Genomic DNA, 27,451 nt, shown 5'->3' with positions numbered 1-27,451 from the left:
GATATTAATCGTAACCGATAGTTATCGGTCGGTAGTTGGTTAAAAATTTTATACCGATAAGCTTATCGGTTAGTTAAAAATTTTTTATCGAAAAATCGATATGACCTATATAACCGATAAGCTATTTTAATTTTTAATTATTTAGAATTTTATATTTATTATTGTAGTGAATCAATATAAAAAAAAAAAAAAAAAAAAAAAAAAAAAGTTTCAATAAGCTATTTTAGCCAAAAATATACTCTAAAATAACTAATTTTTAATAAGCTATTTTAAGCTTTAGCTCAACAAAACGTATTTGGGCCTCCAAAACAATTAATTTTTGACCCAATTAGCAACCAATAAAAGCCCAATAAAAAGCCCAAACCGATTTAACCGACAGGTTAACTGATTACCGATATGACAGATAATTTTTGTTTAACACTTCTTATTGGTCGGTAATCGGTTATGATTTGGTTAACCGATATCTTATCGGTTAACCGACCGATAAGCCCATTAACTGGTCCGAACCGACCGATAACTAGCCCTAATTATTGCTTAATGGATGTTACTTTAGTAGACGAAAAACGCATGGAATGGCCCATTTCAAATCCGTGACAAAATCAGAAAGTGGTCGCAAAATGCATGTTTATTCAGGAATTTATTTTGCATTTACCCTTTAAAAAAATAAAAAAATAAAAATAAAAAATAAGAGGAAGGAACAAGGAAGAAGTTCTTTGAGAAACTCCAAGACTGACTGCTGATCGGGTCAGGCTAGGTTGGGTCCCTAAGTCGAGGTATGATAAGAAGGCCCACATTTAGCCATAGCTTGTCCGTCAAAGCCCACATTTACGTTTCAAGCCTGGGCCTACAGATGCAATGTCATTTTTTCTTTTTCTTCTTATTAAATCCCTAATACACAATGGGCCAGTCCATGGTCCACAGAAGGCTCCTTTCATTTTTTTTTTTTTTTTTTTTTTTTTTAGGAAAAAAAAAATTAGTTCATATGATTTCATCGATTTACAATTAGCTGGGAGTATAAAAATTGATCAATAGCCCCTTATGGTAAGAAAAGAAAAAAGTCCTTACACCCTACGGGAAGTGTTACACATTTCAAATTTTATTTTCAAAAGCTGGTTCTCAAATAATGTGTCACCATCTCATGAGATTTATTATTTTTGGAAGTGTGTCACTAACTCAAAGGATGATGACACACCATTTGAGAACCAACCTTTTAAAATAAAATTTGAAATGTTTAGCATTTTTCATTATGATACGTATTGCATATAAAAACTCAAGGGGTGGGTTGATCATTCCTTTTGGCCAAATGGGAGATGACGGAATCATTCCATGTCATTCGGTTATTTGTTTTTATTTTTGGGTTAAACTTCTAAATAAAGAAACTATAAGGATAAAAGTCAATGAAGCTAAGCTTCTATATTGAAATGAAAGATATATTTGTGAGGGGGAGAGCTTACTTCGAGTACATGGGAGAGCAGGCAAAAGGCACATAGATAAAAAGAGAATAGATAAACGGAGGGTGAAAGTAAATGTCAGGAATCAACTAAGCTTCTGCTGCCAGAGGGGTGGTGGAAGTCCAATTCCCCTGCTTTTCTTTAATGCCTTCTCTGTTCACCGCCAGAAAACTACTGAAAGGTATTTTCCATTTTTACTGCAAGTTAATGACTGAAGTTGATTTGGATGGAAATAAATACACCAGAAGATGCCTTTCACTTCACTTAAGTTCCACCTTATACTCTCATCTCACAAACCCACAATTACAATATGCAATTTTTTTTTTTTTTTTTTTTTTTTCTGCATATTTAGTGTACCAAAAATGGGGGTCAGAGAGTTAATGCAGGCAATGTCAATGGAAGGTTGTGGCTGAAAGTCAGATAATGAGAGGAATATGATACATAAAATTTGATTTCAGGTTCATATTATAGTTGAATAATAGTAGCCTTTTTCCCTTATTATTTTCGTTGAATAGATTTTTTTAATTTTTTCTTTTAACAAAACTGATATAAGAACATACTGACAATTACCATATCAACTAGTAAAATAGTAGTGTGATACATGACATTATTCTTCCCAAAATTAACCAAAATCATCCAAAATATGTCAAACCATTAGTAAACAATTACGAGCCCGAGTTAAAACGGAATATGATTTCTTATATTTTAAATAAAACGATAAAGACTTATTTTATAGTTTAAATTTTATTTTGTTGCATTTAATAATTTACACTACTTCAAATTACTAAATTACTTAGAATATTAAATGATGTGGCATCATACTAAAATCTAATATTATTATATTACAAAGAAAAGAGTTGAACTCCTTTTCAAAACCCTCAATTTTGTTTCCTTTTTTTTTTTTTTTTTTTTTTTTTAATAACCCGGATAAATACAAACAAAACCAATAAGAATAAGTAATCAAAACATTACAATCTGAAAAAGAAAAAGGAAAAATATTTAACCTAAGGTAAAAAAAAAAAAAAAAAAAAAAAAAAAAAAAAATCCAACCTCTCACCAAATTCCAGGGACTGGCCCTCTTTCTTCCCCCCCACCCCCTTTACTCCCTCCTCTCTACTTTCTCTCTTCCCATTCCATCACATACGATATTGCAAAAGAAAAACACAAAACACAAACACAAAACACAAACAAATAGTCCATAGATAGACATTCTTCAGAAACCTATTTGAATGATGGTTTGGACCTTTGGTCCTCCATCCCCCTCTCTGTCTCTCTCTTCTCCTATTCCTTCTCTTCCTCACTCCAAAACAAGAAGAAGACCCTCTCTTTAGTTTTGCCCCACATGCCAACCCATGATCCCCTACATGTAATCCCACCATAACTCCCCTCTACCCGCCTGATCTCCACCACAACCATGTCCCCAGAGCCCTCCCCTCCTCCGATCCCCAACGACCGACCCTCCTCGCCAGACAACCACGCCCTAAACCCCGATTCCGCTAACGACACCCCAACCCCGCAAAAAGAAGCCGCCCCTGCCCCTCCCGTCAATAGGAGTAACCGCCCATCGCGCGCGTGCACCATTCGCGCCGCCGCTCGGCTCCACGCCGCGGCGGCTCCTGCGCCCGCGAGTAAGCCGAAGAAGAAGGAGCAGCGACAGGACGAGTCGCCGCAACAGAAGGAGCAATGCAGCAAGATTGTCACGCCGCTCTTGGGGCCGCCCCCCCCGTCGCAATTGCCCCGGTGGACCATCCGGTCGATGTGGGAGCTGGCTTCCGTACTCAATTTCTTGCATGTGAGCTTCGCAAGCTGTGATCTTTTATGCGGATATGCTTCGTTCTGTGCTTCGGGGTTTAGGTTTGATGTTGTTCTTTTGCGTATTCTGTGCTGCAGGTATTTAGGCCTCTTCTGAATATCACGGCGGAGTTCTCGGCCGAGGAGTTCGAAACGGCTTTGATTACCCCGAACGACACTTTGAGTGACATACATATACCTTTATTGAAGGTTGGTGCTTTGCTTTTGAAGCATGAAGTTTGTGTGTTTTAGCGTTTTTTGTATATAATTGTGCACTTCGCTTTGCTTGTGTTTTCATGGTTGTTGCACATTGCTATTTTTGTTTACTTCTTTCAAGCTTAGTCATGTGTTCTTTTAGTTTCCCAACTTGTGGTGGGAGTGGTGTTATCTTAGTTTTATGCAGTTCAAGTTGACTGCTAAACTATAACAGGGAAATTATTTATAGTCAAAGTGGGCTATTTTACTTTCTTTTATTAAGTTTGGAAGTTTTTTTGCAAGAAATTCAAATGCCTTAGTAGCATGTAAGAGTACTTATACCTTAATTCGGATACTACCGGTCCAGTTCAGATTGTTACTCATAGAGCTACTGCTGTTTTATTCTTCCCACCTTATTCTTATAAAATTTTCGGCAGAGTTTAAGCAGTGTATTTTTTCCCTTTCAAACTTAAATCATCATTTTAGCTGCATATTTCTAATCTCAAAGGAGATGTAGAAAAGGAGTTTATAGTGTTTATCATAGACTCCAAGTAGTAGGGAAAAAATCAAACCCAACATTTTAAGCAGTGTATTTTTTCCCTTTCAAACTTAAATCATCATTTTAGCTGCATATTTCTAAGTTCAAAGGTGATGCAGAAAAGGAGTTTATAGTGTTTATCATAGGCTCCAAGTAGAAGGGATTCAAGCTTGTGGAGCTGAATAGAATATCCAAGCAAAGCCTTTCAATGTGTTAGAAGATTGAATTGATAAGAAATTGCCACTCAATCCTTAGTGTTCCTTACTTTATTTGTAACTTATTGAGGTTTTTGTTGGACATGTAGGATCCTCACTATGTGCAGTGCACCTGCATGATGAGCTATTGGTTTATAGCACATGGGCGTGGTTTGTGCCTTTAGGTCTTGCTATCTTCTCTAGGTTATATATGCTCACACTATGCTAAAATAATATGCACTAGGGAAAGGGAAGTATTTTTTTCTATGTGCAACTTTTTGGCACAAAATTGGATAGTTTCTGCTTGTAAAACTTGTAGGGCAAGAGGAAATCTGTCTTTCTTCTTTGAAATATTTTTTAAAATGCTCTTGCTCCAGTCCCTTGGTTGTCTGGTACTTCTTAATCGTTAGGAGCATGTTAAATTTGGTTTCATTTTCTTCGAGATAGACAGTGCACTGTTAATCAATAGAATGTCTTGAATAGGTGATTGTTTACCAAACTATTCCTTAAGTGCAAATTTAGTTTGGATTTCATGCTTGAAATTTTTGAGAAGAGGTTAAGCATCTTGGAATTGGAAGGAAGATACATCATTGGAGGGGTAGAGGAGATCAATATATTTCAAGGTTATTTACTTATCAAAAAATAAAAATATTTCAAGGTTATGATCTAATTTCAAGGTCACAAGATCACGGGTTTTTAGTGTATGATGATTTTGTGAGGAAAGATAAAGGGTTGGAGTTGAAGTTTTGGCTCCTTAATCATACATTAGGTGAAATAGTGTTTGATGTCCATTATGGTCTTCAAGGGGTAATGAATAAGGTAGTCCATAGTGGAAGAGGTGGTACAACTTGACGCTGCCTAACACAATTTTTTTAAAAAAATTAAATTTACAAGTTAAAAGAAAAAAAAAATCCTATCATTTAGATGTCATCTTGAGCAACATATACTTTTGAGATTGTAAACGTGTCATCTCATAATTTCATTATAGAGATTAATAAGTGAGATTTTAAGGGAAGGGACTTGCTCTTTTATAGAGGGGCATTTCTCATTTTGATTCCTCTACTTTTGATGAGACTATCTCTGAATTTTAAGTAATTATAAATTTGGCTACGAATGGATCTTTGAGGGCATCTTATAAGTTTGGGATCTACTAAAAACAGCCAGCTCTAAGAAATGTAAGGCTGCAATTTATATTTTTCAGACATTGCAAAATTCTTATTTGGGGTCTGGATTGGTGATTATATAAGTTGTCCCAAAAGGGGGGGAAAAGTGAGAAAAAGTTTCTCTACCCACGTGGCTTTTGTTGGGAGGCTCATTAATTTGGAGTGGCTTGCTATATGTGATCATACAAAATCCCCCATACCTTCTAAGGTTTCTGTACAACAATCAAAAAAGTAAGAAAGGATAAATGAACAATGGGATTATTAGTCCCTGTATATTTTGTGTGGTTCAATGCTGCCTGGGTCATCTTTGAGCAATTTGGTTGATTGTTTAGTTACTTGGAGGATCATTATTTTTGTTCATTGGATCAAGTTTTCGAAGATATCTCCCCTTGCCATCTTTTAGGTAATTTGGAAGGAAAGAGACCATCATGTGCTTATGACCAATCAAAAAAGGTAAAAAGAAATGATCACACAATCATAATCGTGCTTGTAATTTGGAGGTGAAGCTGACTTATCCCAGTACTTTATTTGGAGATTCTATGGTGCTACTAACAGTATGTAGCAAGTTTTTATCTCTTTTTCTGTATTAAATGCAATTTTATAATTTTTAATGGAACTGATAGAAGTTTGATTCTGGATGTTTATTGCTTTGTACTTATAAAAAAATGTTTATTACTTTGTAAAGCCAAAGTTTGATTCAGCATATATGCAATATAGCTTTTGTTGTCAGAAAAGTCATTTGATATGTAAGTATCTTTGATATTTAAACTTTGAATTTTACCTTGTTGGTAAAATCTGATTAATCTGCAAAAGAATTAAATCTTGTCTGGCTTGTAGTATTACATATTTATAATCTAATGTGATGAATGGGCCAGCCAAAGGACTTGTTTACTCTGAGCTATTGCTTTTGCATTGCCTTGTCTCATCATCCTTATAGATCTTAAATATTATTGTTTCTCCCATTTACTGCCCAAATTTGAATTATATGTTTTTAGAAATTGTTGCTGATTAAATTGCAAGATACATTCCTCTGGCAATTACAATGCAGCACAACCTTGTAAATGCCCAACACTGATGGAAAATTTCTATTAATAATAGTCACTTACTACTGCAATTGGCTTTGCTAATAACTTTTTATTTATCTCTTTATAGGCGATCCCTCCTGTTACGCGAATGGCACTTACACGTGATACCTGGGTCACTGTTTTATGTAGAAAATTGAGAGACTGGTGGCATTGGGTAACTAGATCTTGTACTCGTTTAACTGATGATTGACATCATTGTGGCCTGTTTGAATTTTGCTTGTTGAAAATTAACTTGAGATGGTACCTAATTGTAGGTTGCTGATGGGGATCTACCCATTGTTGCTTCTCATGGGTGAGTAACCTTGTTTCTATGAGTTTCTCTAATATATGAATCTTTTTTTGTTTCTAATGTGTCAAATCATGCTTATTTGTTAGAGTGGAGATCGAAGTATATAAAATGCTTGATCCTGGGGTTCGTGTGGTCATCTTGAAAGCACTCTGTGACATTCGTGTTGAGGTAGTATCATTGTTAATAAAGATTATGTCTTATAGCTCTTAATAGTGTATTCATGTTTATTTCACTCAAACCCAGAACTCTATTTGTAAGTGTGAAAGGTTATGCTAAGTCCAAGACCTTTAATGCACTATTAGCAGCGGCACCTGATTCATATTTTGCTGGACTAATGTATATGGAAAACTTTTTTTAGTTCTACAAAGCATTGAGTCTTGCCTTCTTGCATTTAGTACACAAATCTTTTCACATAAATAAACAATCTAGGTCCTTGTCCATGTAATTGCAGTTATTAAATTTGTTCATGAACAATGCAAAATGGTCAAAGTTCGGTACTCTTTAATCTGGGGCCAGTATGTCTGAAACTTTCTGGTCTTTTTTAATTCTTCTAATGCTCGCTAGTGCTCACTCAAGTTTTTCCTTAACATCTATCCATTTAACTGATGTCTATTTCTTTTTTGGCATCCACCACTTTTCTAAGGAACTCTTTTATGTGCTTTTTCTTTGCCACAACTATTAAATAAAATTTGTTCTTCTTCCAAAATAAGCAAGATAAATAGCCTTCATGGTCAAGTTAATTGGAAGAAGAAGCCCTTTCTGTGCCTAGATAGTGCCCTTTTCAGAAGCATGTCTTTTAGTGTATGCATAAGCATGCACCATACTTTTGTTTCTAAAAGTTACTGCCCCCAAACCGTAGATTTTAGAGCTTGAAAATGGATATGTTAGTAATTTTGCGTGTTTCTTCTGTGCTTCTTTTGTAAAGTTAGTGAGTATTGTGTATTGAATCTAAGTAACTTTTTGCAGCAAGAAGATATCCGAAACTATATTGACAACTCGCTTAAACATGGTGTTCAGCTTTCAGCATTTCGTAAAGAACGTGTTGGGGGTGATTCACAAGGAATTTCTTACTGGTAATATACTTAATCTTCTCATATACCACGTCCATCAAGTTTTATAGCTTGCATATCTTTTGTTATTATTTTCATAAATTGCATAACAGATACACCGAGTATCTTTCAAATGAGTAGAAGGATTTTTAATTCTTTGGTGGAAAGGTTTTTCTGTATTACTCATTGTTGTGTAGCAGGGGTTTAATCAGTTGGTGAATATGGTTGGTGCAGGTATGAAGATGACCCTATAATTGGTCATCGTTTGTATCGGGAGATAAGGAAAGTTGAGGTGAAGAAAGCGAAGACAAAGGGTTCCCAGGTTCTTCCTAGCGCAACATACCAGTGGGAAACAGTAGCAACCAATTTTGATGAATTTCAAGATGTTTCTGTAAGTTTCTAAAATGGTCTCTACATGTGCATGCGTCTGGAAGTTAATAGATTCAAATTTCATTTTCATCTCTTTTTTTTTTTTTTTTTTTTTTTTTCTGATTAGTTATCAAATAAATATTTGATATGTTGTTTATTTTAATAATTGGAGTATTTTTCCCTTCTTTTTTTTTTTGGTTTTGGGGGGGGGGGGGGGGGGGGGGGGGGTGTTGTGATTATTAGAACCAAAACATAAAATCTCAATCAATAGTATTGAACTGAAATTCTGTCCTATTGAATTACAAGGAGTTTGATTTTTAATACCTTTTCCCTCTGAATTTAGATAAATTTTTTGTACGATGGGATTTAGATCACTACTTTTGTGGTCTGAAGATCCATCCAGGTTTGCTTTTGTTGTGTCATGTTCTTCAACTGCCTGTTCCACAATGTGGATGAAGATCCTTCTTATTGTTAATGACTTCATCTTGGTATATTTTTCTCATTTCTTTTCTCCCCTCATACTTGTAGGTCATATTTAAGTGATAAACAGTCTTAGCTAATCTTCTCAGGAGCCTCAGTATGCGTCTTTGTGCACTTAAAACTGTCATGACTGTTTTTGCCATGTGGGTGGGTTAACCAGGGTACATGTATTGTGTGCAACATTATTTAATATATGTTTTTTGCATTCACAGGTGTATTTTCATGAATTCCCAAGCTTGTACATGAACTGTTATTAATATTCTCTCAAAAAACATATTCTCTTTAGTCCTAATTGTCAAGAGGTTTATGTCTTTGGAGGAGATTGTCTTTGTTCTTCAAAAATTTGTATTTTTGGACTTCTGCTTATGATTCTCCTTTATTGATTATTGATAGTGATTTTCTTGTTCTTTTTGGCTCCTTCTAGCTAGGCGTTTCCTTTTATATACTTCTTGTGTACTTAAGGGCGTCTTTATGCTTTTAATTATATTTTTCGATTACCTATAAAAAAAAGGTTGTCAAGAGGTCTTTTGAAGCTGAAAATACCTTTCAAACGAAATGTTGCATGGAGTGTAGAGAACAGGACATGGTTATGCTGTTGATAGAAGTGTGTTGTGGCCCTTTGGGGCTTTACTTGACTTTTCTCACTGGGAAGATTAGTGAAGGATTATCACTGCTTATTCAGAGCTATAGAAAATGTCCTTTAAAGGTATAGATGTGTATCAGATGTATGCAAAATACAGTAAGCAATTATGGCAGCCCAAAGTTCATGTACTCTTGACCTAGAAGCCAAGAATTCAAACATCTAAATTTGCGAAGTCATGAACTATAAAGACCTGGTTGATGATGTGACTATCCTTGACATCCTCTATCACTCTAAAGAATTCACGTTCTTTGGGTGTCAAAGGTTGTCAATGGATATCGGGGTAGCCATTTATAGTGGTACAAATTGTGTCTGGTTTCTTGATGGTCATATTAGATTAATGTGTCCTTTATATGTATTTGCTCATTCTTAATGCAGTTTGTATGCAATTCCAGTTTTTTCTGTGGGTGCATATAAATATAGCTTCCATTACTTATCATGACTTTGAGAACTCGTGATTTTTACACAAATCAGTCAGAGAATAAGAGTTGCAGCAGAGCCAGACGGACCACTATTAGTTTTCTAGAGGATACTTATGTGGCCAGTGCCAATACATCGGGATAAGGCTTAATTGAGTTGAGTCTTGTGTGATGGAGTCAATTATTTTCAGTGAGAAACATGGAGACCCATTTGAAGAACTAGTTAGGCATTTCCGTATAAGGGATCAATTTGTTGGGATTGTTTATTGAACAATATGTTAAAATATGAAGCTTGTTCTCTCAAAAAGTTAAAAAAAATCCCATATATATGTGTGTGTATATATATATAGCTCCCCCACCCCCTCCCCCCCCCAAATATTTTTTTTTAATGATTTGCCCTAATTCACACTATAATTCTTGGTTCCACGCTTCGGGGGTGATCTCACGAAAGAATATGAATGACCATTCAATTCCAACTTCTCGTATTTTACCCATTCCTATTCCTAAGGAATCATCTTTCTAGTGTTCCAAGTGCAGCCTTAAATACGTTCAAGTTTCTCTCTGCTACTGCTCATTTGAAACTTGTCTCTGTTGCAGGAAAAGCTTTTTTCAAGTAAAAATAGAACAGAGGCTTTGCTAGGAAAAAAGTTGAAGATAGACATGCTTCCTGAGATTGAGAAGGATCATAAGGTACTCAAAGCTAGTTGTGGAACAGAACGTTCTTAGTTTGTTTCATTGTCTTCTTGATTATGTTCATTAACAGTGTAGTCTAATAATTATTTTTCTTTAATAAAAGGAAATCTTGTTAATGTTTGCTGTTGTGTGGCAACAATTATCTGAAAGCTGGAATCAATTTGTTGTTTGCAGAGGAAAGAGAGGTTGCTGAAAAAGCAGCATAGACAAGCTCTCCTTCTTGATAATTATTTGACTGTGGATGGGCTTGTTCCAGGACGCTCCCTTCGTGACAGAAAACCTGTCACCTATACCTTTGGTAAGAGAAAACTGTTAATACTTTTTTCTTATTTAATTATGGTATTTTTCTAACCACTAGGGACTCTTTTGTGGGGCAAAATATGATCCAACTAATGACAGCATAAAATTATGGATGAAGCAAAATCAAATTTTGTTTCAACCTAGACATTCTTTTCTTAATTGTTTTCTTAGTGAACATAACCATAGGTTTACTGTATCTCATAATAGAGGATTGTTGTCATTAGGAGCTTTGCGAGTACATTGGTCTCCCAGAAGTTGTCTGCCTTTTTTCTGTCGCATAACTACTTTCCTTCTCCTTTCATTTCTGTTTCTTTGCATCTGTGAACAATTGGATGGATGTGATCAATGCTTTTGGCAGACAGCATACCCCTGCCGTGTTTTGATGGGGCAGCTTCTCTTGGTGGACATGTATCTGGATTAACTGTTTCTGTCTCTATATCATTTAATTGGATGAACATATGTTATTGGACTTCCTCTAGCCTAAAATGCAGTTCTAATCTCATTACCACATGTACTGGAATATATGCAAGTCAATTCAACAAAACCATAAATTCAATTTTTTTGGCCAATCTGCTCTACCTTAAGCCATATTCTATGTAATTATTGGAATATATGCGCCTTCCCATACACGGATCATTAGAGCCATTATATTATGGGTTTCTGAGTAAGGTAGATGTATGAGAGGGAATTAGGAAAAGAAAAAAGGGGGCCCGGGAGTGGATGCTACTTTCTTTGGACATTCCTGGGGAACATATTATGACCTTTTTAATGGGTACCATATTCAGTTTACATACTGTTTATATACATCTTAATAAATTTATGTGTGATGCTACTCTTAACACTAATTTAACACTGGTTGACATGGCGTGTTTTAAGTAGTTTCTCATTCAGTTACTTCAAAAAATGAAAAAATAAAAGGTACTTAAAACACATTACGTCAACCGGTGTAAAATGGGTGTGAAGAGTAGCATTACTCTAAATTTAAATTGTTATCTGAATTAATCTGGGGTTTACTGTAAAAATTAATTCTGGGAAGCTTGCAAGGTGAGCATGTCATGACAGAAAGATGTTTGTACTGATTGTTTGCCATGGTCTTGCAGATGATTATGACCGGTCCATCAACGAGGCTATCAAGATAACCAAGTATGGAATTTATTACCTAGGCATATAGTCGTATTGATTTACTATTGCCCTCCATCTCTCTCTGATTTATGTATCTTCATACCAATACGATGAACTCTTGACTTAATGTTCTCATTCTTGCTTTTGTCTCAGACGAAAACAACCATCCCCAGAACCTCTACAAAGAAGAGATCTGGCTGTGAAACCTGAACCTTCTATAAATGGCAAATGGAGTGGTCCTTCACATGCTTCCGAACATGACAATTTCAGTGCCCCATCTCCCACATCACCTGATTTTGATGATGATCAGGACGAGGATAAAATGGAACAAATGGACAGAAGGTGCTTCTTCTTTTTTTTTTTTTTTTTTATGTCAGAATTTATTTTTGTGTTAAAAACTCATCCCTGCATTGATTAAGCTGTATTGACATGTAGCAATAGGCGGAGACAGAGACCACAACGGTATTCAGCAAAAGAGTTTGTTGAAGCAGTTTCAGATAATGAGGCAGACTATGACAGTGATGACGAGATAGTTGGGGAAGCTGTTTATGATGAGGAATATCTGAGGAAACGTAAAGAGAAGAGGAAGCTGTCTAGTAGTTCTGAAGGAGATGAGGAGTATCGTTGGGAAGAAGAAAATGCTGAAGAAGAGGAAGAGGAAGAAGAAGATGATGGTGATTCCGTAAGTGTCAGCGAGGACAGTGACGAGCCCCGAAAATTTAGAAAACTGCCTGGCCGTACTAGGAGGGAAACAAAACTAAGGTCAGTTGATGAGCTCCAGGCAGGTCTAAGACGCAGTAAGAGGGCCACCAGAAATCGTATTAATTACCGACAGTATGAGGTATCAGAATCAGAAACAGAAACAGAATCTATGAAACCTGAGAAGTCAAATACATCGGATGCACGCTCAGATGCAAGTGAGAATGGGGACTATTCAGTGGAAAGTCAGGATTCTGATGTCAATGATAATGTCCAGGAAACAAAAGTTGATCAGCCTGTTGAAGCATACACTGAGATGGTAGAGAAAGAGCAAAATCAGCCGCCTGAGAAATCAAATAGCCCTGGCCAAGATGAAATTGAGGGTGTACGGAAAAGACGTTTCCTTGATCTAAATGAGCTTGCTCCTGGTTCTGGTTTTGATGATGGTCCGAACACAGTAATAAAAGATGAAGATACAGATGACTTCTGAAGCTTCCCTCTGCCGGAAAGCACAGGGGGAGTTGTTTTTTTCCCAGGGAATCTATGTGTACGATAGTAAGTTTCTAAATTTTGTGAGAAGCCCACGGAGGAAGTTAGTTAGAGTTCTTCCATGGTGTAATTTAAGCAGCTACTCTGGTGATGATTTGCTGCTGGGAGCAATGTGATGCTGAGAGTTATGTAGATTAGGTAGTCATTTTTTAGTTTCCACATTCAAAGAAACCTACGACAGATGAATCGGAAATTGTTGGGAGTTCGTTAGTCATCCAATCAATGTACAATAACCATTAACTAATATTGTAACTGATAAATTTGCCCTATCAAATGTTCCAGCCAAGTAGGTTTTTTTTTTCCTCCGTTCACGACAATTATGCGCCTCTGAGCATTTGGGTTGGTTGGGTCTGTTGGATAAAGCAATCAGGCTAGCAACTGTTGTGTTTATTGTAATGGACCATCCTCCCTCTAAAGGTAACTAATTTGTATTTTTATTTCAGTTTCACTTTCTTATTGTTTTGTTTTGTTTTCATGTTTGATGAATTCATTGTGTTGGAGATACTGCTTGTCAGGGATTTCTGTATGTTGTTTTGGCGCAATTTCTGCAAGAGATTAACCCCATAATCTTGGCACTTGGCCACAAATGTTTTACACGAAAATTATTTCCAAATTGTGCATTTCTAATTCACAGTGGTTTTTTCAGTTTCTTCGTCCACTTTAGTCTGAACAGCATCTTCCACGGTTGTATCTATCTCTTTCACGTCTTCATCTTTCTTCTTTGCTGCCTTCTCCTTCGCTTCCTCAAGAGCCTGTATCAAATTTGATAGACATGTCTCTGCATCATCCAGCAAGGACTTTGAAATAAGGCTCTCTGCAACATCAGCAGGGGTGATCTTGGTCTCCCCAATCAACCTCTGAACGGCATCAAACATGGGATGCATTTCAAGATCCAAGTAATTCTTTGCAAGCACCTTAAACCCCTCGAAACTGCAGTAAGAGAGCTCAATATGCTTGTCCATTCTGCCTCTTCTTATGAGTGCCGGATCCAGCTTCTCCACATAATTGGTAGTAAAAACAATCAGCCTCTCTCCCCCAGAAGCAGACCACAGCCCATCAATGAAATTCAGCAACCCTGAAAGGGTGACTTTGCCGCCGCTACCCTCTTCTTTTGCCTCTTTCTTGGCAATTTCTTTTCTCAGCTTCTCGTTCTCGTCATCTGAAGATTTCTCTGTTTTGATCTTCTTCCTCTGACCAGTAAGATCAAGCGAGCAATCAATGTCCTCAATTATGATGATGGACTTGCTGGTTGTCTCGATCAAAAGCTTCCTCAGCTCCGTGTTGTCCTTCACCGCTGTGAGCTCAAGATCATAGACATCATAGTTCAACAAATTAGCCATTGCTGCAATCATGGTCGACTTCCCGGTCCCCGGCGGCCCATAAAGCAGATAACCCCTCTTCCACGCCTTCCCAATCTTCGCATAGAAGTCCTTACTCTGGCTGAAAGTCAACAAATCTTCAACAATCTCCCGCTTCTTCTCCGGCTCCATCGCCATCGATTCAAAGGTTGCCGGATGCTCAAACACGATATGACTCCACATGGTTTGCTTGTGGCTGGAAAGCTTGTGATCATAAGTATTTGTGTAGAGCTTCCTCTGCCTATTCCTCACTCTAATCTCCTTCCCCTTGCTTAGAACATGCTCCAAGTAAGACTTTGTGATCAACTCCCGGTGCTTCTTATGAAACGTGATCGTGTAGATCCTTTTCTCCGGCTCAGGATAATACGACATAGACCTCGATTGCGACACAATTTTGGTCGACACCCACCAGACTTTAGCGCCTTCAAACTCGTCGGTGACTCTCTCATACTCGTCCATACTCAACGTCAGGCTGCTGGTATCTTTACCCATCTCAGCTTTGAGTCTTTTAGCGTTCTTGGAAGAGTTGGCGCTAAGATACGCCTCCACAGCTGCATAGGCTTCGCTACTCCTGAGCCTATCTCCTCTGAACTCGTGGAAGGAAACCCGAATATAGGGATAGAAGTATCCCATAAGCCTGTGTGTATATTTTTCAAAGGAGCGGCTAAGCACAGAAGGACAATATTGGCGGATGATCGCCCACACAAACATGAAGGTGGCTATGGTAGACCCCATATTCGCCCACATCCCTGTTAGTGCACTGCTTCCTTGTCTCTGTTTCTTAGCCATGATCCCCCCGCCGATCATGGTCGCCGGCAACATCTTTGGATTCTTGATGTTGTTTTTTGTTTCGGATAGTGGAAAGCTTTCCTTTCCTCGATGGGCTTTATATCGGAGACAAGTCAAAAAGTCAACAAGAGTCGGTAGGCGTGAGTTGTGAGTGGGGTTGCTTTTCTAGTCTTCCCTAGTCATGCCTTTTCTTTCCACAAAGCTGGCTGCAGATATTTTGATGAAAATTTCATGACACTTTCGTCTTCCTAATAAATTCATGTGAGTTACATTTTTCAACCCATTGTGCTTTGTGTGGGCCCTATTCCTCTCTTATTACTTTCGGTGCAGTAGAATTGCTGACTTGCTTCTTGTACGGAATTGAAACTTTTTTTTTTTTTTTTTGACATATCCACACAAGAGGGTAGATGAAATTCGAATTAGTGACATCCACTTCATAATGCGTGGTTCCTAATCGATTGAGTTATTCCTTGGGAACGTACGAACTTGAAACTGAAAGTGTGGAAGTTTGATTTTCTTCTTAGATTTCTCAAGGAACGGGCACATAGACGAAATGGGGAGACCGGCTGTCATTTTGTTTCGGTAAAATAATAGTTTGTATTTTTCTCTTTTATATTCTCTTTTGAAGAATAATCTAATAGTGAAATTTGAGTACTTTTTTTTTTTTTTTTTATATGTCCGCATAAAAGAAGTGATGATTCGAACTAGTAACTTCTGCTTCATAAGGCGTGATCCACAGCCGATTGAGCTACTCATTGGAGACGAAATTTGAGTGTATTTGAACTTTGGGTTCTAAGCGATTTTTTCTTTACTATTTTTTATACTTTATCTTTCATAGTAAAAATTTTCGTAATCGGGCCTGGTAGTAAATGTGTTTCACATTGAGCGAACTACTTAAATCTTGTTATTATCGCGTGTGATTGTCTTGTCTTATATATCTGTAATTGTAGTATTTTTGCACAACATATACAATAATAGTAGGAGTCAAAATGTAGTTACTGCTTCTGCTAACTGTCTAGGTGGTTAACCGCCGGTTAGCGTTTTCGCTTTTTAAAAGAAAAAAATAAAATCAAAATGACATCGTTTCAATGGTAATACCTTACTACATACGACAACATTTTTATTTTTTTATACATTTTTTTTTATATATTGTAAATACAAAAACAATGTTGTTGCGCGCGCACATATATATAGTTAACAGTTTTTTCAAATCTTAAAACCGCTAACCGCACCACCCTAAGTAGTTAGCAGTTTTTTTTTTTTTTTTTGAAAGTTAGATGTTTTTTCTAACCGTCTTCAAAAGTGATTATTCAGTCTTAAATAAAAGGGCAAAGAGGAATTCTAAAACAATTAAACAAAAAACAGTATTCCAGCTTTATTATGCAAGCAAAGTTTAGAAAAGAAAGTATTATATGATGGGATATTTTTCAGCATTGTTATGTTACGTATTCAAGTAAGAAAAGAAACAAAGTTTTTAAGGTACAATATTTTGGGCTCTATTATACGTGTTAGAGCATTTGCCTCACAAAAATTATTTTTTGGTTATTTTATTGGGGCAATTTAGTAAAAGTGACTAAAATTTTTCATTTTTAGCCTCATAATTTTAATAAAAAATAAATTGTAAGTGAATAGTATTTATTTTGTTATGGCCGGCCACCCCAGCACAGCCATGGGGGTGGTGTCGGCCACCCCCAACCAGCCTTTCGGGGTGGCGTTCTTGGGCTCCAAGGGTGGTTCGGCCACCCCATAGGGCTAAACCCATAAATTTGATTTATGGGTTTGGCCCTAGGGGGTGGCCGAACCATGCCTTAAGGCCATGGGGTGGCGTCGGCCACCCCCAACCGCCCCCTAGGCTGTGTTGGGGTGGCCGGCCACCCCCTAGGGCTGAAAATGGGGTGGCTGAACCACCTCCATGTTTTTTAGTAAATTTTTATTTTATATTTATTTTTAAAATTTAAATAATATTTTATTATTTTATATTGAGTAGGACATGTAACAGGTTGGTGGCTGTTGGATGAAAATGAATGACTAGAATTTCAAAACAAACCCATGGGCAATTCTTGAAGAATAGCCGGGGATCTCAATCCCTTTTAAAATAGTGAGGCTGCTAAGTCTGCTTTAAAAAAGTTAATAGTTAAAATAGAGAAAAATGTACTTTTAATTATTTTGGTGAGTAAAATTTAGTGAGGGTGCTAAGAATGATTTTAAAAGAAAACTCTTTCAACATTTCAGGAATGGAGAATTCTATTTTGGCTTTTCAAATAAAAGTGAAAGTAACTTTGTCTAAATTAGAATGTTAGTAATCTTTCCATTCAACAAGAGAGATTTTAATCCAGGGCGTACATCACGATTGGTTGTTTGCTTATTGAGTTGTGAACTCACATCTTTACTTGTAAATTGTTACTTTACAAAGGAAATGGTCCATGGATGTAAGAACGATGGACCAGAGTAGACAGTAGTCATGGTTTTTTGGAGTATTTGTGGTGTACAAGTTTCATTAATCAGTTTTGATTGTATTTAAATTTGACTTAATCGTTAATCTTCTAAGAAAAAATATGCAAAAAAAAAAAAAAAAATTAGGCTGAAAAACAAGAATGAAAGAAATCAAGCAGCCTATATTCGGCATTCGTGGCCCATTTTTTTTATTGGCCCAATTATTTAGTATTTGCCGGCCTTATTTGATGATCGGCCCATTCTTTAACTTATTTTGTGGCCCATCTTCGGCCATTGTTGCCGGCATCTATCATCTCGGGCCACCACCAACTTTGACGGTTTTCCGGCCACCATTTTCGGCCGCCACCATCTCTAGCCACTATAGCCAGAAACCTCTATCTCCTTTCCTGACTTTCATGACTTATTATTAGGAATGATTGAATCAAGTTGTGCATTTCTAATTCACAATAGTTTTTTCACGAAAATTATTTTACAATAAAATTATTTCCAAATTGCTGATTTCTAATTCACGATGGTTTTTCAGTTTCTCCGTCCACTACTTGAGACTGAACAGCATCTTTCATGGTTGTATCTTTCTTCTTCGCCGCTTCTTCCTTCGCTTCCTCTAGGGCCTGTATCAAATTCGATAGACATTTCTCTGCTTCCTCCACTGGGGACTTTGGCATAAGGTTCTCTGCAACATCAGCAGGGGTGATCTTGGTCTCCCCCATCAAACTCTGAACAGCATCAAACATGGGATGCATATCAAGATCCAAGTAATTCTTTGCAAACACCTTAAACCCCTCGAAACTGCAGAAGGAGAGCTCAATATGCTTGTCCATTCTACCCCTTCTTATGAGTGCCGGATCCAGCTTCTCCACATAATTAGTAGTAAAAACAATCAGCCTCTCTCCCCCACAAGCACTCCACAGCCCATCAATGAAATTCAACAGCCCTGAGAGAGTGACTTTACTGCCGCTGCCCTCTTCCTTCGCTTCTTTCTTTGCAATTTCCTTGCTCAAGTTCTCATTCTGATCATCTGCAGATTTCTCTGTTTTCTTCTTCCTCTGGCCAGTAAGATCAATCGAGCAATCAATGTCCTCAATTACGATGATGGACTTATTGGTTGTCTCGATCAAAAGCCTCTTCAGCTCCGTGTTGTCCTTCACCGATGAGAGCTCAAGATCATAGACATCATAGTTCAACAAATTCGCCATTGCTGCAATCATGGTCGACTTCCCAGTCCCCGGCGGCCCATAAAGCAGGTAACCCCTCTTCCACGCCTTCCCAATTTTTGCATAGAAATCCTTACTCTTGCTAAAAGTCAACAAATCTTCAACAATCTCCCGCTTCTTCTCCGGCTCCATCGCCAACGTTTCAAAGGTGGCTTGATGCTCAAACACTATATGACTCCACATGCTGGAAAGCTTTTGAGCAGGAGTATTTGTGTAGAGCTTCCTCTGCCTATTCCTCACTCTAATCTCCTTCCCCTTGCTTACAACATGCTTCAAGTATGACTCAGTGATCATCTCACGGTGCTTTTGATGAAAAGTGATCGTGTAGAGCCTTTTCTCCGGCGCAGGATGATATGACAGAGACCTCGATTGCGACACAATTTTGTTTGACACCCACCAAAAATTAACTCCTTCAAACTCATCGGTCACCGTCTCATGCTCGTCAATACTCAACGTCAGGCTGCTACTATCTTTCCCCGTCGTCTCAGCTTTGAGCCTCTTAGCGCTCTTGGAAGTGGCGGCGTTAAGGTATGCCTCCACAGCTGCATAGGCAGAGCTACGCCTGAGGTTATCTCGTTTGAACTCGTGGAAGGAAATCCGGATATAGGGATTGAAGAAGTCCATAAGCCTTCGTGTATAATTTTCAAAGTAGCGGCGAAGCACAGAAGGACAATATTGGCGGATGATCGGCCACAGAAACATGAAGGTGGCTATGGTGGAGCCCATATTTGCCCACATCCCTTTTAGTGCACTGCTTCCTTTTCTCTGTTTCTTAGCCATCATCGCTCCGCCGATCATGGTTGCCGCCGGAAACATTTTAATCGGATTCTTAATTGATGTTCTTTTTTGTTTAGGGTAATGGAAGGCTTTCCTTTCCTCGGCTTTATTTATATTGATAGAATCGTCAAGAGTTAGTGAGTGCCCAAATTTTTATTCATTCTTTCAAGTACCGGACAAGGAGTTAGTAGCCTTCTCTCCGGCCGGTCGGCAAATAAGGTTAAAAACCATATTTTTATGTCATAATTATAATACGATGTTGATGTTGCAATTCAGATCAATTTTTAGTAATTAGTGTTTGATCAAAAGTTAGTTAATAGAATATATATATATGCAAATAGTGTACAACTGTTTAGTACTTGTGATTATATATAGAGAGCTGCTGCCATACGGTTGTGGCAGAAAACATGGGTTTTCTGCCCACCAATCACAACATGACACATCAACATTTTAAGAAAAATGCAAAAACTTAAAATGAGAACAAAACACCAAAACCAAAAAAAATGAGGACAAAAATGAGGAACCACCAGCCCCATCTGGGTGGCCGGCGTGGCCACCCCCAGGCCACTCCCAGGCCACGGGGTGGCCGGCGCGGCCACCCCAGGCCACGGGGTGGCCGGCGCGGCCACACCCAGGCCACGGGGTGGCCCGCGCGGCCACTCCCAGGCCACGGGGTGGCCGGCGCAACCACCCCATGGCCACGGGGTGGCTCGCAGGCCACCCCAGATCTGGCTGGGGTGGCCTGCGCGGCCACTCCCAGGCCACGGGGTGGCCGCGCCGTGGTGGCTGGGGTGGCTATGGGCCACCCCTAAGGGGCGGAAGCGGAAGCGGCGTTTTCGGAGCAGCGGCTTCAGGCGGAGGTGGGCGGCAAGTCAATGTGGTAGGAATAATATGGTGTTTTGTTCTCATTTTGAGTTTATGTGCTAAGCTGAGGTGTCAGCTTGTGAGTGGTGGGCAAAAAACCCTCCCTTTTTGCCTCGACCGAATTGAAGTTATTCCCTTATATATAACGTGTCCACTTCTTTTGTTGGAGGCAGTTGTCAGAACATGGATGTCTCTAATTAATCTCGATTAACAATGTATTAATTGTTTTCTCGTGGCTCTTGGTGCTAGCTAGCTACCCTCTCATCAGATTCTCTAGGGAGCCAATCATGAGTACTTGCACTTTTCATTTTGCTTCAATTCTTTAATAATATATTAAAAAATAAAAAAATAAATATCAAATAACTTTTTATTTAATTTATTCGATATAAGAAAAATAAAAGATACGAATGAATAAAGTTGCATTCTTGGATCCGTTTTATATATATATATATTCTCTTAGCTAGGGATTGAGCCGAGCGTGCTCGATGACGTGCGATTTTTAAGATTTTTTAGGGTTTTAAAACGTTTGTTTAAGCCTATAAATATCTCCTTAACATAACTAGTCTAACTTTCTATACGTTTTCCTGAGCCTCTAGATTCCTTTTGAGTGTGAGAACCGTAAAGAGGAGAGAAAAACGACGAAATACTGTCGTTTTGAAGGCTTTATTGGGAGTTTGAAGCCCCACAATTAAGGTGAGATCGAGAATCGTTTCTTTTTCTTGTTCTAGCTTTAGTGTTGAGTGATTATTTTCTCTAGGTCGGAGTGTGTGTGAGTGTTCTTGGGTTGTTTGGACGGTTAGAATGTTATATAGGATTAATAGTTTTACTGTTTCTTCCGATAAGAACAAAGTTTTTAATCCAATTGAAAGGACCGGATACAACCCCACAATGGAAAGAAGCACAATAATTATAAAAAAAAATAAATAAATAAAGAAAAGTAAATATACAAAGATAAAAATTAGAGTAAGTACCTTTTGTTTCCGTGGTAGTACTACCACGTCATTTACAACATGGCCGCATGAGCTGACACTTGTATTACTTGGTCTCGTTAAACTATCATTTTGTTACCAAAACTTCTAATTCTGTAAGTCAACATTATTAAAAAATTTGAAATGACGCAAATACCTTATGTTTATAAACAAAATTTACATAAAATAATCTTAAAACTAAATTAAACAAATTTTTTTTTTTTTTTAAAAAAAAAAAAAGGTATCAAAATACCCGAAAAAAAAGAAAAAAAAAAAAAAAGAAGAAAAGTTCATGAGACGGCTGAACCACCATAGGGTATTGGTGGTGATGGTTTGGCCACCCTTAGGTAGTTTGGGGTGGCTGAATCACCCCAAAAAACACACTTGAGTTGATTTGGCCATCCCTTAAATTCATATAAGCCGGCTTACCAAGAATTTTTTGGAGGCTAGGCCACTTCTGTGTGATTTGAGGGTGGCTCAGCCACTCCTTATAGGCTCGGGGTTGGATTAGCCACCCCTAGGAATTTTTTTTTGAAAAAACAATTTTAAAGTTATATTTTTTTTATGGTTTATTTACTTTTAATTTAATTCTTAAGTTTTGATTTTTTTTTTTTTTAAAAAAAAATGGTTTTTCTAAGTTTATAATGCTTATATTTCGTTTAGGGTATTTCTGTCCTTTAATGAGATTAAACGTCTACAAATTGAATATTCTTTTTGATTTAACAAATTTTTCCTAATAGCAAGGGGTTTTTTTTTTTTTTTTTTTTTTTTTTGTTTAAATAAAATTGTAGTTCAATATGGTCAAGCGTCACGATGACAGCACGTCCAAGTAATGTCTAAGTGGCGAAATAGAAACATTTTGAGTATTTCAAAGATAAAATCACTCCGAAACAACTAAACTTAGGTAATCACTATAATATAGAAGATTGAAATACATGCATGCAAATTAAATAATAAATATACAACCCATGTAAAATGCTTAGACTATGAACAACAAGCTTCCTGCTGATCAATATTTTTACAAGCCCCGACCCAAGAAGAGCAGAATTCAAACATAACCAACCCTTCCAAAAGTGACTTAAAGCCACGTGATGAAGGGGACAAAATTGCATTAAGTAAAAACATAAAGTGACTTTGCACCTCTCCTATTAATATAGGACTGTCTGACCATTAAAGATGAAACACCCATAATTTTTCCCTTTGTCTAATTGTTTGTCCCTCTGTTTCAGCCATGGATGTGCATGTGCACTCAGCTCCTAGCAGCCGCAATGCTAGAAGGGAGACCTCAAACCCCCTGCCGTCATACCTCGATCTAATTGGTTCATAGCTGCAACGTCAACAAGAAGTTTTAATAACTTGTCCTTGTTCTCCTTATACATGTTCTTGACTTTTGAATTTGATTAAAACAACATAGCATTTTTCATTAAAATGAAAAATGAATAATGGAGCTGAAGCTCGAACTTAAAATTTTCATTCTGAATGTTATGTTAAATCTCCACTTATCCATAAATATGGATAAATCTAAAGATGATAGAAGCTCGAACTTTAACTAGTATTGTGCCCGAAAAGTTTGTTGGGTTGTCTAGAATTGTTGTGTTTATTGTAATGGAACCATCCTAGCTCCCTCAAAAGGTAACTAATTTCTATCTTTATGTATGCTTAATTAGCTTTCTTATTGTTCTTGTATTTCAGCATCATTGAATTATTTTTCTTTCTGTGCTGAAGATGCCCATATAAAATTGCTTGTGTTGACTGGTTTTTCTCTTTCAAATTTTGACAGGCAAATATAGATTCTCCAATTTCTACAAGAAAGTGATCCCCCATTATCTTGGCACTTGCCTGCAGAAACTTTTTACATGAAAATTATTTCAAAAACATGGTTGCTTCTCTGAATTACGATGTTTTTTAAGTTTCTTTGTCGACTTGAGACTCGACAACATCTTCCATGGTTGTCTCTTTCACGTCTTCATCTTGGTTCCTCACCGCTTCTTCCTTGGCTTCCTCGAGAGCCTGTATCAAGCTCGATAGACATTTATCTGCATCATCCGTTGGGGACTTTGGCATAAGGTTCTCTGCAACATCAGCAGGGGTGATCTTGGTCTCCTCCATCAACCTCTGAACAGCATCAAACATGGGATGCATTTCAAGATCCAAGTAATTCTTTGCAAGCACCTTAAACCCCTCGAAACTGCAGAAGGAGAGCTCAATATGCTTGTCCATTCTACCCCTTCTTATGAGTGCCGGATCCAGCTTCTCCACATAATTGGTAGTAAAAACAATCAGCCTCTCTCCCCCACAAGCACTCCACAGCCCATCAATGAAATTCAACAGCCCTGAAAGAGTGACTTTGCTGCCGCAACCCTCTTCCTTCGCCTCTTTCTTGGCAATTTCTTTACTCAACTTCTCATTCTCATCATCAGAAGATTTCTCTGTTTTCTTCTTCCTCTGGCCAGTAAGATCAAGCGAGCAATCAATGTCCTCAATCACAATTATAGACTTACTGGTTGTTTCGATCAAAAGCTTCCTCAGCTCCGTGTTGTCCTTCACAGCTGTGAGCTCAAGATCATAAACATCATAGTTCAACAAATTAGCCATTGCTGCAATCATCGTCGACTTCCCAGTCCCCGGAGGCCCATAAAGCAGATAACCCCTCTTCCACGCCTTCCCAATTTTTGCGTAGAAGTCCTTACTCTTGCTGAAAGTCAGCAAATCTTCAATGATCTCCCGCTTCTTGTCCGGCTCCATAGCCATTGTTTCAAAGGTTGCCGGATGCTCAAACACAATATGACTCCACATGGTTTGCTTGTAGCTCGGCCACTTGTAGCCAGGGCTATTCGTGTAGAGCTTCCTCTGCCTATTCCTCACTCTAATCTCCTTCCCTTCCTTCACAACATGTTCCAAATACGCGTCGGTGATCATGTCACGGTACTTGTTATGAAACGTGAGCTTGTACAGCCGCTTCTCCTGCTCGGGATAATACCCCATAGACCTCGTCGGCGCCGACGCGACTTTGCTCGACAGCCACCAGACTTTCGCCCCACGAAAATCATCCGTCACCCTCTCGTGCTCGTCCATGCTCAAAACCAGATTGCTGCTGTCTTTCCCCATCTCTGCTTTGAGCCGTTTGGCGCTCTTGGAAGAGTTGGCGCTGAGATATGCCTCGACAGCCGCATAGGCTTCGCTGCGCTTCAGCCTATCCCCTGCGTACTCGTGGAAAGAAATTCGGATGTAGGGATAAAAGAAGCCCATGAGCCTGTGGGTGTATTTTTCAAGGAAGCGGCGAAGCTCATATGGGCAGTACTGGCGGATGATCGCCCACAGAAACATGAAGCTGGCTAACGTCGAGCCCATTGTGGCCCACATCTCGGTCATCGTTGCCGGAAAAAATGTGGGTTTTTGCATTGTGTAACTTGTCTTTGAGGTTGAAGGAAAGCAAGAGTAGGGTAGGGAATGAGGAAGATCAGAGCTAGTGTTTATATGCAGATGGGATTTTAATTTTGGATTTAGAAAGATAAAATAATTTAAATATTATTTCTTTTTGCTTATGGTTTAATTTGAATATTAATACTTTTTGGGGTGGCACCATTGATGGTGATCAATGTGATGGAAGGACTACGTGGACGGTGGTCCACAACTTGCAAAATAATGTAAAAGCAAGTGACCAGTCGGCCCATCATAGTGTCCTTATGGGGGTACGTGTCATGCACATGAGACAGCCAAAGCCATGAAATGGGCATGGTGTTGGCCCATGGAGATGGAGTTGGATGTTTATTTTTTTCTTTGGGAAGTGAAAATTTGGGTGATGTTGATTGACAAAGAAGATGACAAATTTTGGAAGGACCATGGATCCTTCCTATGCCTTTTTTTCTTAATCTTTAAATCGTGCTTAACCTTTTAGGCTTCTCAATTTACATTAAAAAAAAAACAAAAATCAACTGGGGTTATGTTTGTTAATCATTCCCAATACCTCCACAGGAATCCTCGAATCAGATTCCAAATGGATGGGTTAGTGTGAGCTTATCCAATCGGCCGTGCACTCTTGGAATAGGTATTCATTTTATGAAAGATCCTGACTTAAAGTGGTGAGAAGTACTTATATTGTGTTGTTCTAAAAAGTTCTTTAAAGTGATTAGAAGTGTTCTTACAAGTGTATTTAATTTAGTGAGATCCATATTTGAGAAAAATATTATTTATTAAGTACATCTGCTTATTTTGAGAAATCCCAAGTAAACATAGAGTCCTATTTATTAAAAAATAATTAAAAATAATAATATAGAGAGGTTGTGCAGCCACCCCTCTCTTCTATTAAGAGTAGCCACACGACATCCTTCTTTAATTTTTCTTTTTCTAAATAATAAGTTAGCTCTTGCGACTACACACTCCTTAACATGACATTGATAATCACAAGTAAATTTTGAATTTGATAATAATTTTATTTTCATGTTAAGGAGGATGTACTCCGGAATGTGAGAGTGAGCGTATATGTATCATTTCTCTTCTTACAATATGGTAAAAAAATAATTTTATAAAATATATTTTATGTTTTAAATTGTTTGTTAATATATATATAAAAGAAAAAAATGACAAGGATAATTACATAAGACTGAAAGCAATGATAGAGAAGTCACATTATGCCCAGATGCAAATTTAAAATTGCAATGAATTAAGTGTGTAGTGATGCCGCACACGAATTTTCTGGGAAGTAAGATATTTATTGACACGAAGATTCCATGAGGTCATCTCATGCCTCTTGACAATAAGCAAAAGTTTACTCATTCTTTTTATTTTTTTATTTTTTGGGGGTGGGGGAGGTAAGTAATCATGCTTTTTATTCACCCTAGTGGACTACTAATTATACACTAATTACAGGATAATTGTGTTTTGCTAACACGGTTTTCACATGTCAATTCCATGAACAAAATTTTCCCCCAAAGCAATAATAGCTCTCTTAGATTATTCATATTGTGCTCTACAAATTTCCTCTATTTTTTTTTTTTTTTTAAAGTACTTACATTTCACTTTTTATTTTAGTTTTCAACTTCTACCATCTTATTTAAAATTTTAAATATTCATTCTTTTTCTATTTATACTTTAAAGTTATTTACAAAAAAATAAATAAAGTTATTTGCATGTCTTATCAAGAATCAAAAAGCTTTTCTTAAAAAAAAAAATGGTGAAACTTAGTGAACATTGTAGCACGTTACTAATTTTGGGCTAAAATATGGGACGCAACTACATTTACACCTAAATTTACATAAACACTTATTTAATGTGATTGGATACACCACAATACTTGGTAGCCGTTGGTTTTAGTTAATGAAATAATTAGCACAAAGCTTTCTAGTGTAGGTGTTAGCTAATAAGCTACAAGACAATATCCAAAAAAGAAGACAATATGAAAGCTAGAACCAAGACATCCCCACCTCCTTAATAAAAAAGAATCTCTTTCATCAAACTTGTATTATTATTGTTAGGTCGGCCAAATTTCATAAAAATCTAGACAGCTTAAAGAGGATAAGTGAATCTTGCGTTTTAGACCATCCGAATCAAATGGGCCATGTAATCTTATCTCTTAAGCTGTTTAAATTTCCGTCACATAACAATTTACCCCAAGAATCTCTATTAAACTTGTAAAAAGTAAATTTACAAGATGGGTTAATATAAAAATTGCTCTCCCAAGATTTCCAAGATCCTGCAAAAGCCAAAAGACAGCTCAATTGGGGGACATTCTCACATAAAGCTGTCTAAATAGATTCTCAAGCAATTTGTAAGTGAACTAAGCAGCCGTCCCTCTCTTATTTTGATCTAATCCTCTTCCAATTCCGTCTTGTATCTTTCTCCCTTTCCCTCCCTGTGGAACACTTTCCATTAAAGTATCTGATAAATTACGTGGCCACCTGCAGCCTGAGTTGGCCACTTCATTGGGAAAAAAGACAAAGGGTCCAGTCATGTCACTCACGTGGCCATGAACGTTTTCTAAGTACATTGAGAGTGACTTCAG

The 27,451-nt window shown here is 37.6% G+C and overlaps 1 protein-coding gene and 3 pseudogenes across 2 annotated transcripts; 1 reads left to right on the top strand and 3 right to left on the bottom strand.

Moving 5' to 3' along the window:
- Positions 1-2,572: 2,572 nt before the first annotated feature.
- Positions 2,573-13,526, top strand: LOC132173635 (DDT domain superfamily). 2 transcript variants are annotated; one of them, XM_059585181.2, is made up of 12 exons: positions 2,573-3,243; positions 3,342-3,452; positions 6,485-6,571; positions 6,672-6,709; positions 6,793-6,874; positions 7,673-7,779; positions 7,990-8,146; positions 10,261-10,353; positions 10,531-10,654; positions 11,757-11,799; positions 11,932-12,120; positions 12,220-13,526. In XM_059585181.2, the coding sequence occupies exons 1-12, from the start codon at positions 2,866-2,868 to the stop codon at positions 12,965-12,967; spliced, it is 2,157 nt and encodes a 718-aa protein (XP_059441164.1). In that variant the 5' UTR covers positions 2,573-2,865; the 3' UTR covers positions 12,968-13,526. The 2 variants fall into 2 exon arrangements, with proteins under 2 accessions (XP_059441164.1, XP_059441163.1); XM_059585180.2 differs by having other exon boundaries at positions 2,574-3,243; positions 12,214-13,526.
- Positions 13,527-13,552: 26 nt separating this feature from the next.
- Positions 13,553-15,278, bottom strand: LOC132174977 (AAA-ATPase At3g28580 pseudogene; annotated as a pseudogene).
- Positions 15,279-18,054: 2,776 nt separating this feature from the next.
- Positions 18,055-19,776, bottom strand: LOC132175358 (AAA-ATPase At3g28580 pseudogene; annotated as a pseudogene).
- A 3,406-nt stretch (positions 19,777-23,182) lies between these two features.
- LOC132176134 (AAA-ATPase ASD, mitochondrial-like) lies at positions 23,183-24,947 on the bottom strand (annotated as a pseudogene).
- Positions 24,948-27,451: the final 2,504 nt, after the last annotated feature.

The sequence above is a fragment of the Corylus avellana genome, chromosome 3 (assembly GCF_965113065.1).
Source record: "Corylus avellana chromosome 3, dhCorAvel1.hap1.2, whole genome shotgun sequence".
In the NCBI taxonomy this organism is placed as follows: Eukaryota; Viridiplantae; Streptophyta; class Magnoliopsida; order Fagales; family Betulaceae; genus Corylus; species Corylus avellana.
This window is presented reverse-complemented; position numbering and strand designations above follow the sequence as displayed.

What these genes read in the sequence shown, in the direction of transcription:
- LOC132173635 (XM_059585180.2), top strand. Translation starts at nt 2,866, where the DNA reads ATGTCCCCAGAGCCCTCCCCTCCTCCGATCCCCAACGACCGACCCTCC. An exon ending in CCGTACTCAATTTCTTGCAT is followed by an intron (nt 3,244 to 3,341) that starts GTGAGCTTCGCA and finishes TCTGTGCTGCAG; the next exon opens with GTATTTAGGCCTCTTCTGAA. An exon ending in GAGGCTATCAAGATAACCAA is followed by an intron (nt 11,800 to 11,931) that starts GTATGGAATTTA and finishes CTTTTGTCTCAG; the next exon opens with ACGAAAACAACCATCCCCAG.